The 18837-nt window shown below is 40.5% G+C and overlaps 1 protein-coding gene across 1 annotated transcript in view; it reads left to right on the top strand.

Annotated features, from left to right (window-relative positions):
* dock2-like (dedicator of cytokinesis protein 2) overlaps positions 1 to 15455 on the top strand; it is a 90424-nt gene extending 74969 nt beyond the window's left edge. Inside the window, exons 34-51 of the mRNA XM_068714803.1 lie at positions 185 to 341; positions 2307 to 2347; positions 4708 to 4798; positions 5669 to 5779; positions 6304 to 6393; positions 7322 to 7426; positions 7999 to 8140; positions 9009 to 9090; positions 9271 to 9355; positions 10771 to 10857; positions 11046 to 11222; positions 11778 to 11861; positions 11974 to 12111; positions 12680 to 12807; positions 13501 to 13705; positions 13837 to 13942; positions 14532 to 14680; positions 15197 to 15455. Coding sequence (XP_068570904.1) covers positions 185 to 341; positions 2307 to 2347; positions 4708 to 4798; positions 5669 to 5779; positions 6304 to 6393; positions 7322 to 7426; positions 7999 to 8140; positions 9009 to 9090; positions 9271 to 9355; positions 10771 to 10857; positions 11046 to 11222; positions 11778 to 11861; positions 11974 to 12111; positions 12680 to 12807; positions 13501 to 13705; positions 13837 to 13942; positions 14532 to 14680; positions 15197 to 15259 — 2041 coding nt within the window. The 3' untranslated portion in view covers positions 15260 to 15455. The remainder of the gene's footprint in view (positions 1 to 184; positions 342 to 2306; positions 2348 to 4707; positions 4799 to 5668; positions 5780 to 6303; positions 6394 to 7321; positions 7427 to 7998; positions 8141 to 9008; positions 9091 to 9270; positions 9356 to 10770; positions 10858 to 11045; positions 11223 to 11777; positions 11862 to 11973; positions 12112 to 12679; positions 12808 to 13500; positions 13706 to 13836; positions 13943 to 14531; positions 14681 to 15196) is intronic.
* The last annotated feature ends 3382 nt before the right edge of the window (positions 15456 to 18837 follow it).

Here is an 18837-nt window from a genome sequence, read left to right as displayed (position 1 = left end):
GGCTTTGCTTGTGTCATAAAATATGACTTCAGAGAGTGGATTTCCTGCTTCCCCTTTAAAGTGAACTTTGGAGTCATGTCAATGGTTTAACAGATATACATTCACAAAGCTTGCAGCACTCAAACACTGAATATCAAGACCAAATCCTCTGATGATTAACTTGTGGACGCTTGTTGTCTGCCAGCCTGCTGGACTGTGCTGCAGAGAAACCCACGCTGAGGCCACAGGTGCAGCACTTTGTCGCCTTGGTGAAGGGACTCCTCATTCGTCTCCTGGACTACCGTACTGTGATGAGCGATGACAGCCGCAACAACCGCATGAGCTGCACTGTCAACCTTCTGGTAAGTCCCACCAACTTCTTTGAAATACGGAATACCTTCCAATTGCTGCAGGCTTGATCAGCTTTACAAATTCCCTCTCCACAACCGAGGTGTTTAGGTGGGCTTTTACCAATGTGGGTACAGGACTAAGTAGGAAGTTAGGTCCTTGAATTTCACCATATTGCTGTGAACCTCTCCATAATACTTTAATATTGTTTTTTTGTTTTCTTCATGATTCATTGATGCTGCAAATCTTTCGAAATCTACTATATGTTGTGAATCTGGCATGTGTCACCATGGATTTTAATTTGTTCACACCAACCTTGTGATACATGTTCTGTACTTTGTTGCTGCACTAGAAAGGTGCTGGCCTCAGACACACACACACATCGGTAAACTCATTATTATTGAAACTAACTTTATGTATTGTTGAAAACAGACAAGTAAGTGAGTTTGTTCCACAGAGACCTCGGTCAATAATCTCATACATACTAAAAGAGCCACACCGATTGAACAGTTCATTATGCAACACTGATTTTATGTCTTGTCTTTCATGCCAAGGTCTTTGTTTTCCTTTTCCTCATTTGATTTGTGTGCTGATTGATCTAAAGGAAAAGATTCATCTCTGTGTCTGGTCTCTGACAGTTTTTGCAGAGCGTTGCATCAGCTCCTGTGCGCTGCACATCTTTTCTCTTATGTGGTCTCCTAATCATATTCTCCCCCACTGTATACACAAGTTTAGAAATGGATCCCATCTACCCACCATGCAATTGTCTCCACAGAACAATTCAACGTTATAGTTCCTTCATAATTTGTTTTCGTTCTTTCAGATCTTTAATATTTGGATGACATTTCTGACACGCTAACATTCAGGAGGATCAGTTAATGATGAATGGTTGTGTCTGTGTTGGTTTCTATAATGTGTTATTTTCCTCTTTCGGACTTGAGGCTATTGCCACATGACAGTGATGTTTAGCCTGTAGCCTGTGGCAGCTGCCTGTTAGCTATTCTCTTTCATTTGTTCGGCCAGCTAAAAAATCCCTCCTGCAGGCGAGCAGCCCCCCATCCCCCCCAGGCTAACTTCACTTAGGAAGTACACACACATACGCACAGGTATTTGCTCTGCCTCCTCATGTGGATGCACTTTCAAAGAATCACAAATACACTTAGATGCATTTACAAGCATACACTCAAAGCTCAGGCTGAAATAACCTTGGCTAACCGCATGCTAAAGGCTTTCCGGAAAAAAGCGTGTCGGTATTACAGATAACACTTTCTTCATATAAGATATACAGTATATACAGATTTTAAAATGTCTGTCACCTGGTGTGTTGTTGGTTGGGAAAGATGCATAAAGGTGATACTGTAGTTCTACTATGGATTGTGTTGCATGATCAAAAGATTGCTCAGAGTAAAATCATCTGACCTGCATGTAGATGGACAGCCTCCAGCAGGACATTGGCTACTCAAGTCAAAATGCATTGATGCAAACAATGATGTATCTGACCTTTTCAAAAATAAAGCAAGTAGCCATAAATATGCATACCGTATGCTACGGCTTCACAGTGAATTTCACAGTAATTGAGCTTGGTTTTTGCATATTTCTGATTGTTTGTGTTTGTGTGTGTGTGTGTGTGTGTGTGTGTGTGTGTGTGTGTGTGTGTGTGTGTGTGTGCGTTGTGTCTGCTGACTCGTGATGGGGATGAAAGTGTGGGTTACATTAGTTCGTTTCACTCCTCTGTTCTCTGTAGATGTCGTTAAACTTCATTAAACTAAGTGTGCATGCACATTTGTAGTTAAGCAGCACACACTCCCACACACTAACACACACGGGCAGTCTGAAGTATAACCCACATAACACACACAAACCGCCTTTTAAAACAAACACTCCTCCACATAAATACAAGACGACAAAGTAGTAATCAGTGCAGTGATTCAGAATGATGTAAAATCTGTTAACCCAACTTTTCCTTTTGATTTTCGCAGAACTTTTACAAGGACATCAATCGTGAAGGGATGTACATCAGGTATTTATGAGCTGACGTTGACATTAAATACATTTAAGTGGTGCATTTTTGCTTTGTAAATGAATGCATGTGTGTGTTTGTGTGTCTCTGAAAGTCTGTACGTGTGTGTGTGTGTGTGTGTGTGTGTGTGTGTGTGTGTGTCTGTGTGTGTCTGTGTGTGTCTGTGTGTTGCTCCGTAATCTGACAAGGGATTATATGAGTCCCACTGAATTAATGTCAGAATCCACAGGATCAGCTCTTAGTCGGACTGGAGGGCGAACCGAGAGAATGAGAGACATGATTGGTACGAGGGAGAGACGGAGGAATACAGGATGATGGCAGGAGAGAGAGAGAGGGAATACAGATCCCGTCAGGTCCCACATGCATTTCTGGGGATAGCTTATGGACATAATTAGTTATCTGTATGTGGGAATGTGAGCTCAACTCTGTGGTTGATCAGCTGCCTCCATCTATCCTGTGGAGAATACCCGTAACATTTGGCCAGCTCGCTTATTAACATTAGGAAACAAACATAGTTTAATGGAAATACACATTAAAGCAGTAAGCCTATGTGCTGTATAATAAGCCAGAATATTATCTTACACAGTTCTAGCTACATTACTAAACGCCATGCATGGATAATAAAACCTCAAACTAATTATGGTCTGGCCCAGCGTGTGAATTAACGATCATTAAATTTGCATCTTAATGGCTTACATTTATATTGAAAATGAAACCAATGCTAACACGACAACTGATTATTCCCTAAACTGTATTAATTATATGCCCAATGTATTAAATACGTATTTTTATAGTATACCGTCTTTTGCAGTAGTATGCAAGGGTTGAACTTTCTTTGCTGTTTTGCACTTACGGAAACTTTGTCAGACCTCTATCAAACTGTAACTTTAGACAATGGTTTTCCAAACATTTCATTTTTTATTTTTTGTTTTATGAGATCTTTGTGGAGCTGTCTCATTAGGAAATTTAATTTATTTAAATTTTCTGCAGCCCTGATGCAAACTACATTGCCTCTGTGCATTATATTGTATAGCACACCAAGGAATTAGGCACTTCAAAGTTTACTGACTTTTTTGAAATGTACTTCCAGGAATTGTGTCACATTTTTAACGTGATCAAACGACATACTGTACTCAAAACCTTAGAATTTGAGTGTAGGGTGGAATTGGGTGATAGCTTATGTCACGCTCAAAGAGGGTAAAAGGCTGTATGTTATCCAAAGTTATGGATTATACATCAGCAATTTTTCTGGTGAACAATTTAAACACAACTTGGCCAATGTGTACATTTAATAATGATATAACCTTAATTGTACTTAATTAATTGGAGCAACATTAGATTGATTTCAAATAAAAAGATGAATTCTACAAACTTCATCTCCCAGGTCTCCCAGATTTCTTAACACCCAGGTATAGAAGAATTTCTCTCTTGCTAATTGAAAACCCCAAATTACTGGTGAAAAACACAGAGAAAGATGGAGGACGGAAGAGAGGGACGGGTGGAAGAACAGGAAGGATGAAGAGCGAAGGGTCAATCAAACAAACTGGTTCAGTAAGTAGATGGAGATGCAGATTGACTTGACATTCACACTGTCAACAGCAACCAATAGAACAGGCTGAAGCTCCATTCGGGAAATTAGCTGGTTAAAAGTGAAAGGAGGAGATGAGGTTAAAGAGAATAGAAAGCAAGACCCTTCAACATTTAACATTTAACGATTGACCTGAGAGTGCATCACGCATGCAGAGGATCTTTCATTTAAAAGCATCTAGAAAGCCACTGCTTTCTTGCTTTGTCATCAATGCCTAAGCAAGAAAGTCCAGCCTCTGCCTGTGCGGCAAAATGTTTTCCCCTAACAGAGGGAGAAGACAGAGGGAGATACAGAAAAGGAGCTAAACAAAAAAACAAGCAGTAAACGAGTATGCTGGATGGCTAGCAGCCTAATGTTCCCATCTCCCTCTTTGTAGGGCTTATAAAACATAAAACATATGGGCTACAAAATATCTGACAGTTAAAAAGACATTGCGTGAAATTACGTGGTCGCATGTGTGTGCTCTTGAATGACCGATCTCTGTTGTGTATATATTTCAGGGTACGTATAGGTGTGTGTGTGTGTGTGTGTGTGTGTGTGTGTGTGTGTGTGTGTGTGTGTGTGTGTGTGTGAGCATGAGACAGATTGATTGGGGCAGTGACACACTAGTGTGTAAATATATAAACTAATAAATGCTCCATATGTTTCAAGTTGTCCAACAGGGGCATCTAGTGGAGTGATGTATATATTGCATATTAAGGTAACCTAACCTCTGTAACTCTGTGTGTGTCTGTGTGTGTGTGTGTGTGTGTTTGTACACGTTTGTGCTCAGGTACCTTTACAAGTTGAGGGACCTTCACCTGGAGGGTGAAAACTACACCGAGGCAGCATACACACTGCTGCTCCACTCTCGTCTGCTCAAGGTAGGACACACACACAAACACGCTCCTCTGTTGTTTTAATGCTGGACCCAGTGTCTTGCTCTGTCTAATCACTTTTCTGTTTGCCACGAACAAGAATGTTTTTTATTAGCTGATAATTGGTTGCCTCGTCGCTGGCCTCCAAAAGATTAAGCTCTGAAGGTGCATCGCATCGGCCACTGTGGGTGCATCGCGATTGATTCCGTGTGTGCGCAGGTTTTTGTGTGAGCGTCAACGTCAGCGCACACATGTGTGTTTGACCTCTTCTGTCTCTTCATCTCTTTTATGGGACACTTAGAGGCCCACAGAGAGGAACAGGGATAAAGGCGTCGCTCCCTTTCTCTCGTGTCTCTCTCCTCCTCTCGCTGTCTAGTATCATTACATCAAAGCAGTTGAACTCTATAAAAACATTTTATAATCTCCATTCATCTCCAGTGTCAGTCCTGTCATACCCGCTTCACATTATTATAAAGAGCGGGCTGTAAAGCACAGCATGCTCTAATCCTCCTCTACTTGATAGACCTGCTCCAATAATATAAGTCAATTTCGGAGAGATCATTGTGCAATTTTTGTTTAGTTTCCAAATGAATTTCTGTGTAATTTATGTAATGGAAGATTAACTATTGGCTCATCATAATTAATGGACATTGCGCTGCATGTTTTTGTGCGCACTCGGCCTTTGACTAATATTGATTTATTACCGCAAAGAAACAAAGCTTTTAGTTCTTCTCCTCTCTTGTTTCAACATCATGATAAATGGAACAGTAAAAAAACAAAGTTGGTCTGAGTGTAACTTTTTCTCTTTTGTTTCAGCAATACTGTATCTCACTTTCCTGTCCTTATTTTTTTATCTTCTTTCTGTCTCCGTTCCAGTGGTTAGATGAGACATGCAGTCCCCAGTTTGAGTTCCATGGCTCGCAAACCCAGCGGCAGCTCAAAGAAACTCTCTACGACACCATCATCGACTACTTTGACAAGGGCAAGGTCAGCCTTGTTTTAGACTACAGCATGAGTCTCTTTATTAAAAACACCCTCATAGAGTAATGTGATGATTTAAAAACAATGTTGATCAATGCTCTAACATCAGAAATAGGCTTTCTACTATGAAGAAAGGTGTTAGCAGTCAGTTTCTGAATCGATTGAAAATAACATTGTTCACTTAAGCAAAAGGCAAAAAAATCAGAAATCAATGCTCAAAATGTAATTTAGGGAAATGTTCCTTTCCTGTATCAAACATTCAATATCTTTCAAGGATGAGACAGTGTTGCAATCCTGCAGTCATTGTCTCCGAGCGGTATGTTGGTATTTCATTCATTTTGTATTCTCTATGAGTTCTTTATGTTCTCTGAAGCAGTGTAAGAGATGTTTCCCTCCGCTCTCCAGAGACCTGGAAACAGAGATTTCCACCAGATTAATTCCCACCACGACAGCTGCTGCCGAGCTATAAGCAGATGGTGTAATGAAGGACACTTCTTCCTCTCTTTGTGTGTGTGTGCATATGTGTTTAGATGTGGGAGGAGGCCATCACTCTGTGTAAGGAACTAGCTGAACAGTACGAAAACGAGATCTTTGACTACGAGTTACTCAGCAAGAGACTGGTAATACATGACTATCTCAAACCTTCATGCTCTATCTTCTGCACATGATCTCACATTTTTCTCTGTGTTTCATTCTCTCATCCTTTTTCTCCTAAATTCCCTTTATAGATGTTATAGATGTCCCTGGGTGTAAGGGAGTGTTAGATGGAAAGGAAGACACGGTCAATTTATTTAAGTTGTTGATAGCAGCAGTAACATAGCTCACTTCCTGAGTAAATTGTCCAGGTGCCAGTCTGTAAGTTCTAAATTGCACAACCTCAGAAAACATTCTTCCCAGTCAGCAGTTTCCAAACCAAGTTAGTCATCTACACTCTCAAATACTACAAACGATTCAGGACAACCATTCATCCATGTTTAAAAATGAATACTTACTTGACACTTCAAGTCCTTTAAAATACATCTTTTTCTGAAGAACTCTGGTTTGAGCTTCCGCAATTACCATATTAACCCCAACGTGTGATTCTTCATTGCCAACCATTAGCAACTTAAAACATTTCCCACCTCATCTTACTTTGTCCTCTCAATCACTCTTCTGTTTCTTTCATCTCTTACTTCAACAGTACAGCAGAAGTGATTCCCTCCATGCCCAAATCCAGCACCACCTTCTCCTCTATCTCTCCTTCACGCAGTTCTCCCCACAGAGAATTACACTTTTTCCCAACAATGGATAAATCTCTTTCTTTACAGTATATGACTGCAGCAGTGGCTCTCGCTGCTAATGTTGAATCTATGTGGTTATATAAATTGGCATTGCCCTTGTATGCTGTGCATTTTATTTTTGCTCCATCTATCAAAGGCCCAGCATTCTGCTGAGGGTAGCTTTGTCATTGGCTCAAGCTGATAAAACTGCTGCGGCTGCACACAGTGCACATCTGAAACTCTCTTCTGAACACCTGCTCTGTCTCTCTCCCTCTCTCCCTCTCTACAGGAGAAACAAGCCAAGTTCTATGAAAACATTATGAAGATCTTGAGGCCCAAACCAGACTACTTTGCAGTGGGCTACTACGGCCAGGGCTACCCTCCATTCCTCAGGGTGTGTGTTTTATCACTGTTTGGTGACATTAAAAGTTAACAGTGTTACAAATAAAGTTCTCACTTGTCATAGAATAGAAGCAAACAGATTCACACTATGTGTGAGGAGCACTAAGGTATCACGGACTCCTTTCCTTTTACAAAGAGGTTACAAAAACCTTTTTTCCCCCATCATCAGCACTGAAACTAAACTGTTTAAAATTGCAGCAGTGGTTTCTAAACACACCAGTGAGATGATTAACAGAATGGGACATGATGTACCTTATGAGAACGTTGTAAATTTCAGCAAATTGCAGAAATATAATATTCCCCTGTTTATAGCTCCTTTACTCATTAGATGTGTTTAACTGCTGTGGTAAGGAGTATGAGAAAGACAGTTAGTCTGTCAGGGTAGAGAAAGGAGACAAGGCATAGGACCACTTTGAGAAATATACGCAGTGTCTACCAGCTCTATATGAACTGACTGTCCTAGGAAGTCGAGATAAAAAGAGAATGCCCCTTTGTGGTCGCAGGAGAAATAAGGGCTTATACTCTTTATCATTATTAACACCAGTACATTCCCTGTTGCTTCAGAACAAGGTGTTTATCCACCGCGGCAAGGAGTATGAACGCAGAGAGGACTTTCAGAACCAGCTGATGAGCCAGTTCCCCAGCGCCGTGCGCCTCAACACCACCACCATACCAGGAGACGACATCAGGAACTCTCCGCTGCAGTGTATCCTTCTGCGAGCATAACACACCCATTAGTAAAGTGGTGGCTGTGGCTCAGTGGGTAGAGGGAATTGTTTAATCCCCAACTCCTACTGTCTGCACGTTGAAGTGTCCTTGATCTGAACCACAAGTTAGTCTCCTGGTGCTTTACAGCAGCCAACTGCTCCTTGTGCTTCGGATGGTTTAAATGCAGAGGTCAAATTTTATTTTTGTATATGACGGTTCTAATAAAGTAAACTTTTTTTAACAGCACACAAATGTATAGTCATATATAGATGTATAGAGAAAACATATAATGTAAATACTACCCATGGTCTTACAGCCTATAGTGTAGCAATGCAGTGTATTAGTTAATTATTAACTATTTGAATTACTCCATCAAAGTAATATAACTTATTTAGTTTGATTACATTTTGATTACTTTTCTGATAAATGTTTTAAACAAAGCAAGTTTCCTCAGGTTTGACATTGAGCATTTTAGTGTGGACAGCATTTTCACTGCTGGTAAACAGTAATGTTGGAGACCTTTTCTGATTTCAGAGGGAAAATATTGTTGAATTTCCAGCACTGAAAGGCGTTCTTGTCCGATGGCATGGCCACCCGCCTTGGCGCGGTCGGCTGGTCGCAGACATGGAAGACTCGGCGTGCTTAGAGCAATGTCATTGCGTATGCTGTTACATGTAACTAATTACTCACTAACACTGCTAATCCTAAATTAATGTTTTGCTTACTTTTGCTGTACCTCTTGTTTTAAACCCAGCCGCTGGAGGTCTGATGCATCTCTCAATTATCAGTCAATATATTCTTACACAGGGATGTAGAGATACTCTCTAAAATGTAGTGATGATTCATTCCTGAGTGATCTGAACCAGATATCCAGTGTTTCACAGTGACGCCAGTCCTCGAGATTCCTCCTCGCCTGAAGAACAAACCTTGTCCCGACCAGATTATCAAGTCTGTTAAACAGCGTGTTTTACTCTTCATATTTTGATCAAGAAAAATGTGAATTTCTGTGAAATGATATGCACTGGAAAAGAATAGACAGTCCTGATATTGCCTCTTTGTAATTTCTTTATTTGATTTCCTTTGTTTGACTTTCACCTCTGTCTCTCTCTATGCTTACACTATGTGTAGCTTCTACAAGTCCAACTACGTGCAGCGTTTTCACTATTCCCGACCGGTGAGGAAAGGACCTGTGGACCCAAACAATGAGTTTGTTGTGAGTTTTTATTAAAACACTTAAGACTACTGGGACCATGAAAGTGTTTCATAACAATTGTGTACTTGCATTGTCGGAAAAGATGAGCTCCTATTAAATAAGATATTAAGATTTTGTTCAATAGAGTGTGGTATATCGGATTATATTATAAGATTTCAAATGAGCATTTAAGACGTAACATTAGATTCAGGTATAACTGCAGTTTAAGATTTGATAATAGATTGTGTAGTGATGAAGAAAAGATGTCGAACAGATGGCCAATGAAAAGTGTGCCTAGTGTTTAAACCACACTGAGCAAAAGAAATAGGTCTACAGTATGTAGGACCGATGGGGAGAAGTAGGAATATGATTAGCTCTCCCAGGGAGGATATTGATTTACCAAGGGTCAAACCATTAAGGGTGAAGGGTGAACACATTCTCCACACATGCAAGAGAACAAAAAAAAAACAAGATGGAATGGTTTTACATGAATGTATTACAAGGGTGATCATCTTAGGCATAATGATGGGATAATGGCATATTAAACACTAAGACCTGTATGGAAATGTACCGCGAGATCTCACTCCATGCTGGTACGTAGAGACCACTAAAAAAGGCCTGGGCCCCATCACCTCCAATAAAGTATAGAAAGGGATCCCAGATATGAAAAAAACCTATCTTTGAGCCAGAAGCTTATAGCTTCCATAACTCTCCAAATCCAATGTGAAACGGGACAGTGATGAAGATAAAAAAAAAAAGCCCTGTCCTTCCATACCTCCGAACAACCTTGTGAGTACAGGTGATGACTTTCTCATAGATCTAAATATGTAAATGACTGTGAGTCCACAATGGCCCCCACATATGTGTTAAATAATGCTAAAAGTCTGCTTTGCTTTAAGGTGTGATCATTTGTGATTGTTTTGTATGTAATGTAAACATAGGTTCTCAAACTGGTCTGAAGTAGGAACTCTGCCACTGCAGTAAAATGCCTGACAGAAGATATCCCAAGTTTTGCTTTCCATGCTGTGAAAGAGAAAATGGTCTCACTCGACTGTGACCTAACCGCAGCTGTTCAGATAATCTGTACTGGGTAGAGGCCTTCCAGCCTTCTCCAAGTGACAAACCATGCCAAATAATTCAACCAGGAGACTGGATCTGCCTCAGAACTCTGACAAAAAACACCCTGAAACTCTGCTGGTCCTGACCACACCATGTCTTTCTACCAATTTCAACATAAACCGGTGTATACCATGAAACACTCTGATACAGCAAACTTCTGAACAGGACTTTGAATGATGTCTTCAACAGCATTCAGTGTCTGGAAAGAGTTCAGACTTAAATACAAGATATGGTATCTTGTTCTGAGCATTGACAAGTGACTGACGCTCACCTTATTGCTTCATTTTTTCCTTCTCCTTTCCATTCCTGTGTTTTAGTCTATGTGGATTGAACGCACAACCTTCACCACTGTGTACAAGCTGCCAGGGATCCTGCGCTGGTTTGAAGCTACTGACATGAAACATGTAAGTGTGTGTGTGTGTGTGTGTGTGTGTGTGTGTGTGTGTGTGTGTGTGTGTGTGTGTGTGTGTACTCCTCATATCACCACCATTGGTTAAAAGATATTTTATTTTTTTTTGTTTTCCTGAATTTTTTATTCTAATCTCCAACATCCCACCCTCTGCTCTTCCCACCACTCTGCTTCTCTCTCCAGACTACCTTGTCTCCATTGGAGAATGCCATAGAGACGATGGAGTCCACCAATGAGAAGATCCTGACCTTGATTAACCAATATCAGGCTGATTGGACCCTTCCCATCAACCCCCTCTCCATGCTGCTCAATGGCATCGTAGACCCAGCTGTCATGGGCGGCTTTGCCAAGTATGAAAAGGTAAAGAATCAGCCCAATTTATAACCCTTTGCTATGACAATTGTTGACCATATTGTTTTTTTGAAGATGGTATGGGAGCATTGGAGTTAAAAATCCATTGTTTATTACACCTATCACAAGTTTACTTTGATTTTGGCTTGCTTTTCATAGGCCTTCATTTTTTATCTAAAAAAAAAATATGATTCATTGGACTCACCACTGAGTCACCACTCACTGAGATTCCCCATCTTAGGAGTGTTTTTTTTTTTTTTTAATGAAGAGCTTCAGAGACAAAAATCAATATCACTTCCTGAGGGTGAATTACGTAAAAATATAAAATTACATTAAATACAAGGAACTTATTGGAGTAGGGAGTATGCATAACTACAAATAGTATTAGTTTTCATCCTCAAACATTTTCAGTGTTATCATATCACGCATCGTATGAATTCAGTGGCCTTAGAAAGTGCACATGTGGGTTGAAGAGTCAGTAATTAATTTACAAACTGGGCCTGACCAGGTGATGTGTATAGCCGCAGTGTTTTAGATGAGTTTTTAATGTTTCCTCTGTGTCAGGCGTTCTTTACCGAAGAGTACAATCAGCAGCACCCAGAGGACAGAGATAAACTGATGCGCCTCAAAGACCTCATCGCATGGCAGGTACTGAAGCCGCTAACACACGTTTTTGAATACATGTACACACCGCATATACATATACATGTGTTGCTTTTATGTGGCCGTTCTGTTGACACCATATTATTTGTATTCATAGATCCCATTATTGGGTGGAGGGATATATCTCCATGGGAAAAGAGTGATGGATGACCTGCGTCCTTTCCACGAGCGCATGGAGGAGTGTTTCAAGCAGCTGAAGAAGAAAGTGGAGAAAGAGTACGGAGTGAGAGAGCTGGTAAGAACTGGGGGAGAACTGATGAGAGGGGGAGAAGAGACAAAATGTGGGGAGCAACTTTTTACTAAAACATGGAGTTTCTCTGTAATCCAAAACATGTTATTTTCTGCAGGTCTGGTCACATAGTTACTCTGGTAAAGCTGCGCTAATTAAGCTGCAAATGAGCTGGCCCAGGCGAATTTTAAAGATCAAAGCACTTTCAAAAGCCTTTGAGTGTATTGTTGATGTAGGATTTTGTAACTTTTAAATTCTCTACCAACCACAGCATGGTTGGGATGGTCTGACTGGGGCTGAATGTGGTCATTAACGTGTAAATTGGTTCTGCCCTTGAGGAGAGATTAAACTAATGATGAGCAGAAGTGATGTGCTGTTTTTAAGAGTAACCCCACTTGCTTTTGCTTTTATTACATTTTCGAATGATGTTCTTCGGCTTTGCTTCACTGTCACTATTTACAGTAATATCAGTAGAATAATATCCTCGCAGTGTTGTCTTATATATTGTAGTATATGTTGTAATCTTATATTGTAGTATTGTCCTATATAACAATGTTCAACTCTCTATTTCTAGCCGGACATGGATGAGAGGAAGTCCACTCGTCCTCGCTCCATGCTGCGCTCCATTCGTCAGTCCATCATCTCAATCTCCTCGCTGCAGGGATCTGAATGTGGGACTCCAACCAAGCTCCATGCAGACAGGTAGCTCTGTCATATATTGATATTTTGTCCAGTTTTAAGCCATAATTTTATGAAACACTTTTTAGATCCTTGTTGTTACCAAAATGTTGTGATGTTGTGAAGTGGAGCTGGACTCCACTATTCCGATGCCCAATACCCAGCCGAGGATCGCCCAAGAAACCGTTCAGATCCACGTCATTGCAGATGCCCTGGTCCATAGTCCATAGGAACAGCTGGGGGGGAAGTGTTGACACAAATTACACAACCAAGCAGCATTTTGCTTGGTTGTGTAGCAGTCTGAAATTTTAAAACAGGAATTTAATGAACTTAAGAACTGTGGAAGGTCTGTCTTTATTTCGGGCCCAATCTCCACACTGGGCCACGGTGTAGGACGTTTTAGTCCACTGCTCTCTCTCTCTCTCTCTCTCTCTCTCTCTCTCTCTCTCTCTCTCTCTCTCTCTCTCTCTCTCTCTCTCTCTCTCTCTCCATACATGGCAACAAACAAAGTCTGCTAGAGGCTGGTAGACAGGCTCAGTCTGTATGTACTGCAGTGCAATAAAATGGTCATCAATTTCTAATTCATGGCTTAAGGTCAGTCATACATCTTATCTCAAACTGCCAAGATGTATTCTTCATGAAAAATGAACTCCACAACAACGTGGATATGAAAAATGAACATGTAACATCTTTTATTTACTTCCTGCCTCCTCCCAGGGACTTCCCCCCAGAGTCGCCCTCCTCTTGGACCTCCTCTTTGCCGCGCTCCAGCGGCAGCATGAGTGCAGGTACAGTGGAGACGGTGGTGACGGTGGGCGATGCGGAGGTAAAGCTGAGGAAGAGTAAGAAGAAGAAGAAGAGGAGCAGCATGATCTTCATCACAGAGGAAAGAGAAAGGACGAATACACTGGACTGCAAACGGGTGAGACTGAGCTTTAGTGGGAGGTAGATCCTGGGATGAGAGATGAAAGGTAAAGAGAAAGAAGTGATGGGGTAGTAGAGCTGAGTGGAAGTGTTGTTGCTGAAGTTTGTGTGATCTCTGTCTCCCTCTAGCTGTCCAAGAAACAGGAGTTCCGCAGTGACACCAATTTGTCTGAGCCGAATGAAGGAAATGTGTTGCTGACCAATGCCAACTCCAGATCCCTGCCTGCCATCACAGGTGACTAACGTACACAAATTCACATGGTGCTGCCTAGTGCACTGTAAGTGAGCTTCACCTATAAACCAAGGGCCCACAGAGGCAAAACAGAAAGACATGGCCTGTGTTTTTACCTGACTGTAAGGAAAAACACACAGCAGGTCATGGCATGACTATGCCTGTTTTTAAACGAATGTGTGTTAAAAACAAATTGGCAAGCTGTTGCAGTAATAGCCTGACCTAACAGAAGCTCTGATGCATTGTTGCATCTTGTTGATTGTAATCGTTTCAGAAATGGGCACCAACCTCATTCAGTTTATATTTATATCATTGCTTCAGTTGCCAAATAGTGTATCAGTGTCTCTGGCATATCATCATGTTGGTCCAGGCCAGCTGAGCTTCGCATCGACTGTGGTGTGGTGACACCATGTCTATTGAGCATCGCCGACTATAAGCTGTACAGCCTCACTGAACATAAACACAGTTCATCAGCAGAACAGCTGCAGGAGCACAATTAGTCACTTTAAATGGCCTGGCTGCAGGAGGAGGGTTCATTGTAAGTTGGTTATGAATGAGACAAACACTAAATCTTCAGTTTTTCTGTGTGGAGGTCTGTCCTTGGCGGTGATCGGGGGCGCAGAGGATGTGGACTCTGTCAGAGCCAGGAGGGACAGTAAGAGCATGTCTGTCTGTGTGAACTCAGACCGAACAGCGGACAGACGCTCAAAGGGCGTCATCAACCTCCTCTTCAAGTCCAAGGTGAGACCAACAGCTTTCATGCGGTCCCCTATAGAAACATCAGGTTCACGTTCAAGAATCAGAACTGCAGTTTGGGTATAGATTGATAACATTTTGGGTAACATGCTTTTGCACTTTCTTGCCCAAACTGAAAAGAGAATATTGATAAAACGATGTATGCCGGCTATGAAGCTACAGCCAGGGGATGGTTAGCTTAGCATAAAAGCTAGCTCTGTTCAATAGTAACAATACTATTCTATGGTCATCTACACTAAGGAAACCAGCTGCTGGCTGGCTTCATATTCATCCTACAGACATGAGAGTGTTATCGATCCTTTCATTTAACTCTTGGCAGAAAGAAAGTGAATATCCCAACAACAGTCTTATCTAGAATATTACAAACAATGTTAAAATGTTAAATATTTGACCTACTGATATGTGTTATTTGAATATTTTTTACATCAACACATATTTTGAGCTATTTTTACCCCTAATGAAACCTTGTGTTTACATTATGCATGTTGTTTGTTTCAACAGAGCTCCAAATCAGAGGATGTGAAGCCCAGTGATTCAGCCAAAGGCAGTGCCAATCATTTCTGAAATCCTTTATTTTAATTTCTTGTTTCCTTTACTTATCTTTATGCGTTTGTTTTGCAAAGAAGTTGACATAAACCTGCAAGGCAAAAACCAAATTATACACACACCCACTCACTCCGTCTGCCTGTCAGTCTCAGTATTGCCGTTGCCTTAATATAATTGATTTTACCTGTCAATAAAGACTATTTTTGTGGCGTGACCTTTTCCCTCCTAATTCAACTGATTCTCAGTGAAGCTAAATGCCATCTTACAGCTTTTCAATCAATTCTGCTTCTACAAGAACGAGCAAACACAAACCATCCTGCCGCCGTGCTTGATTAAAAAGCTTCTTATTATACGGTTTTCAGCATTGTTGTGACTGACTGAAGTTAATGAGAAAATAATCACTTGATAAAGCACAAAGGTTTACCGTGTCCTCCCAAAGGACTTAAAACACGCTGCCAAAAAGCTTTGGAGCTGATACAACAAACAAAGTCGAATCAATTCAAAAATAATAGGGAGCAACAAACTGTGGAGCCTACTGTACAAATGCTACAGGATTTGTTGTGTGCTCACAGAGATGAGACAAAACTGTTAAGTATTTTTTCTCAACATAAATCATGTTGTGTATTGTGCATGAGTTGGAACAGCCATTTACTTTCATTTAAAATCTAAAAACATCAAGCTAAAAGGAATAGTTTGTTTTGCTAATTGCCTCCTGGATCTAGTGTAAGTATGTCATAGTCTTCACACTATGATTGCCCTTTTCTTAAAAATGATACTTGAATAAGAGTAAAAGGTATGGTGCATTAAAAGTAGTCTAACAACAACAATTTACTCAAAAATGTTACTTAAGTACATGTGACTGAATAAATGTAACTAGTTACTTCTTATAGGCCTATTTCCTGAAATGTTGAGCTAGTGATTAATTATTTTACGATGATTCTTGCTTGGTCCTTTTGGGACCAAGCAAGAATACTTACTATGTGAGTATACGAGTTGCCGACTCCTCTGTGAGTTATAAAAAAAGTACACTGTGTGATTTGTAATCTTTGTTGACGTTGCTAGATACGAGCACATTGGTTCCCCAAAGAATCTGATCGCTGAGTAAGAGGGAGTGTGAATAATGTAAGGACGGACAGGTCTGCAGGGACAAATCTCCCTGAATCTGAAGTACTTTTGTCGGCCAGAGGAAGAAAAAAAACCTCAAGAGGGTGTTGAGCTGATTTCCTCTTTTCTCCTGCAGCAGAAGAAAGAATGTGAGTAGGATAAAGATTGCAGCCTTAAGGCCAGTGTGGAACTTTATTGTACAACTTGTGCTATCCCGCCCAAATTCAGTTTGTTGGTAATACCCACTGGTACAGTCAACCCTTCAGGTCCATCCTGAATCCTTGCAACAAAACACTTCAGAGTCCTGACAGATAGTGAGTAAGTGAGGTGTACAGGATATTAGCTTAAGTCTTACTTTCTACATTGATTTTAGTGACATTTTAGTAAATATATTCAGATCAATTGTTAAAAGAGCAGACAGGCTGTTGCATATGATGAATAGGAATTAGTGGCCGGTGCAGTCAATGAGGGAGATAACATATCACCTACATTGTGAAATGTTAATTATGTTAGAAAATATATTTTTAAATTTGGCTGTTTTAATGATTCATAGATGTGGATGAATATCTCCCATTTGCCCTATGGTGGTTTTATTTCCTCACGGCCTCTCTGTGTTCCGTCCTGTAGGAGTGCAGACATTCAGAGGGTGATTAAGATCAATGGAGACATTTTCCTTTATCTTATTAATACTGCCATTATCTGGTGCCGTACTGACCACAAGGTTTCTCCACAGCCAATTTAAAGTTGCAGAATAGCCTTATATAATTCATCCAAAGTCCTGTACTGCAATACTTCAGTCTGGGGTGTGGAGCTTCTGATTAAACCATTGCTCCATGACCACAGAGTGATATTAGTCCAGAGTCATCCATCTCACTTCTGCAAGAAAAGGATGGGTGGGTGGCTCAGTCAAATGATATGCTGTATGTGTGTTCACAAGGGATGAAAGGGCTGCATCGGATCACTGACCAACCGATTCATTCCCATCTAAAACACCAAGAACGTCTTGGAAGGTTACCAAAATACGGATCGTTAAAATCTCTGCTGTGTAAAGGGAGAAATGTGTAAAACATTGCATTTTAAAAGTACAAGAGTCCTGCTCACCAAGCGATCAGAGATTTATTTGAAAACTATGACTCATTAATGGCCCGTAGCTATATTCATCATTTACATATCAAAGTTAATGATCCAGCTCTGTGGCTGGAAAACACGTCAAAAACTCAACACACATCTCCTGAGATTATTATTAAGTGTTACTTTGAGCCTCTGAAGGCATGCTCGATTCTTGTGATTTAGTTTGAAGCTTATATTGGAGCTGTCTGTTTGTTTGGGGTTATTACTTACATGTCATATTAATTGGTATAACTTATGTGCTCGGATGGCGTCTTGCCTGCAACAGTTTGAAGACTTGTTATGGCATCCAACCCAACCTCATACGTAAAGCCGCTCTGTTTTGTTCAGGTCAGATCAGTGGGTCAAGTGATCAGATGAGCTCTTACATTTGGAGGCTTGCATGTGCAACAGACAGCGTTATGTCTGTCAAAAGCACATGAGTTATACTCAATAAGCACTTTTAATTTCAGTGTGATAGAATTTGGAAAATGTTAAAAAGAATGAAATGCACTCCAATTATGAAATATATCTAATTGAAACCATCACAGGATGTTGTATTCTACTGTATATTAAGAGAGGACATGAGTTGTCATGTCTGCAGAATATTTTACACATAGAAAATAATGGTTCTTCTACAAAGTACCAGTACATAAACCTGTTATATAGAGATGTTGAATTTGTCAAGCAGAAAGTTTAAGGCACTTCTTTGATTTCTACGTTTTCTGTTAACAACAGAAAAAGACAGTTTGTGTGTTTACCTGGCTAATCTTTTGATCACTATATATTTTCCCCACAGTGAATGCTTTATTCAAATATCTGTTAATGTCAAATGTATAACGAGTAAAGACACTGACGGACACGTGCTTATACGCATACGATGCTGGAGGTTCTGGGCAGACAGAAGGCCTGGATCTATACTTAATACGTATATCAATATATAAACAAAGCTGTATCTTGTTCGCGCTTCCCCCAGAAAGTTTAAATCATCAAAGACTTTTAAGATTGGATGCGTTTGTTTAACGCTGTTTGAAATGTTACTGTCGGGGGATTTGATTAAAGCACCATTGAACATGAAGAGGTCTAATTTATTTAGGATGGAGTGAAGTGGTCGGTAAATTATAGATTGAGCTCACTGTGTAGTTTTCAATATCTATCGAAACTGTGCCCAGCTGCACAGAGCTCTGCTGAGCCTGAGATCTGCAGGCTGCTCAATGCTGTTGCAGCTCTAGAGGATGACAGACACGACTGAGCAGCTGAATGAATATCATAATGAATATCATAATGAGCGGTTCCATCTGCAAACGGTCTGACGACGATTTAGCATTCATGTGCAGGTATCAGTTTATAGAAATTAATTGGGAAAGTAATAAAGGTGGTAATTT

This window comes from Cebidichthys violaceus, unplaced genomic scaffold, assembly GCF_023349555.1.
Source record: "Cebidichthys violaceus isolate CVI_PGR_0920_01 unplaced genomic scaffold, fCebVio1.0.p SCAF_2, whole genome shotgun sequence".
Classification (NCBI taxonomy): Eukaryota; Metazoa; Chordata; class Actinopteri; order Perciformes; family Stichaeidae; genus Cebidichthys; species Cebidichthys violaceus.
Note: the sequence above shows the minus strand (reverse complement) of the source record. Positions and strands in the feature narration are given on the sequence as shown.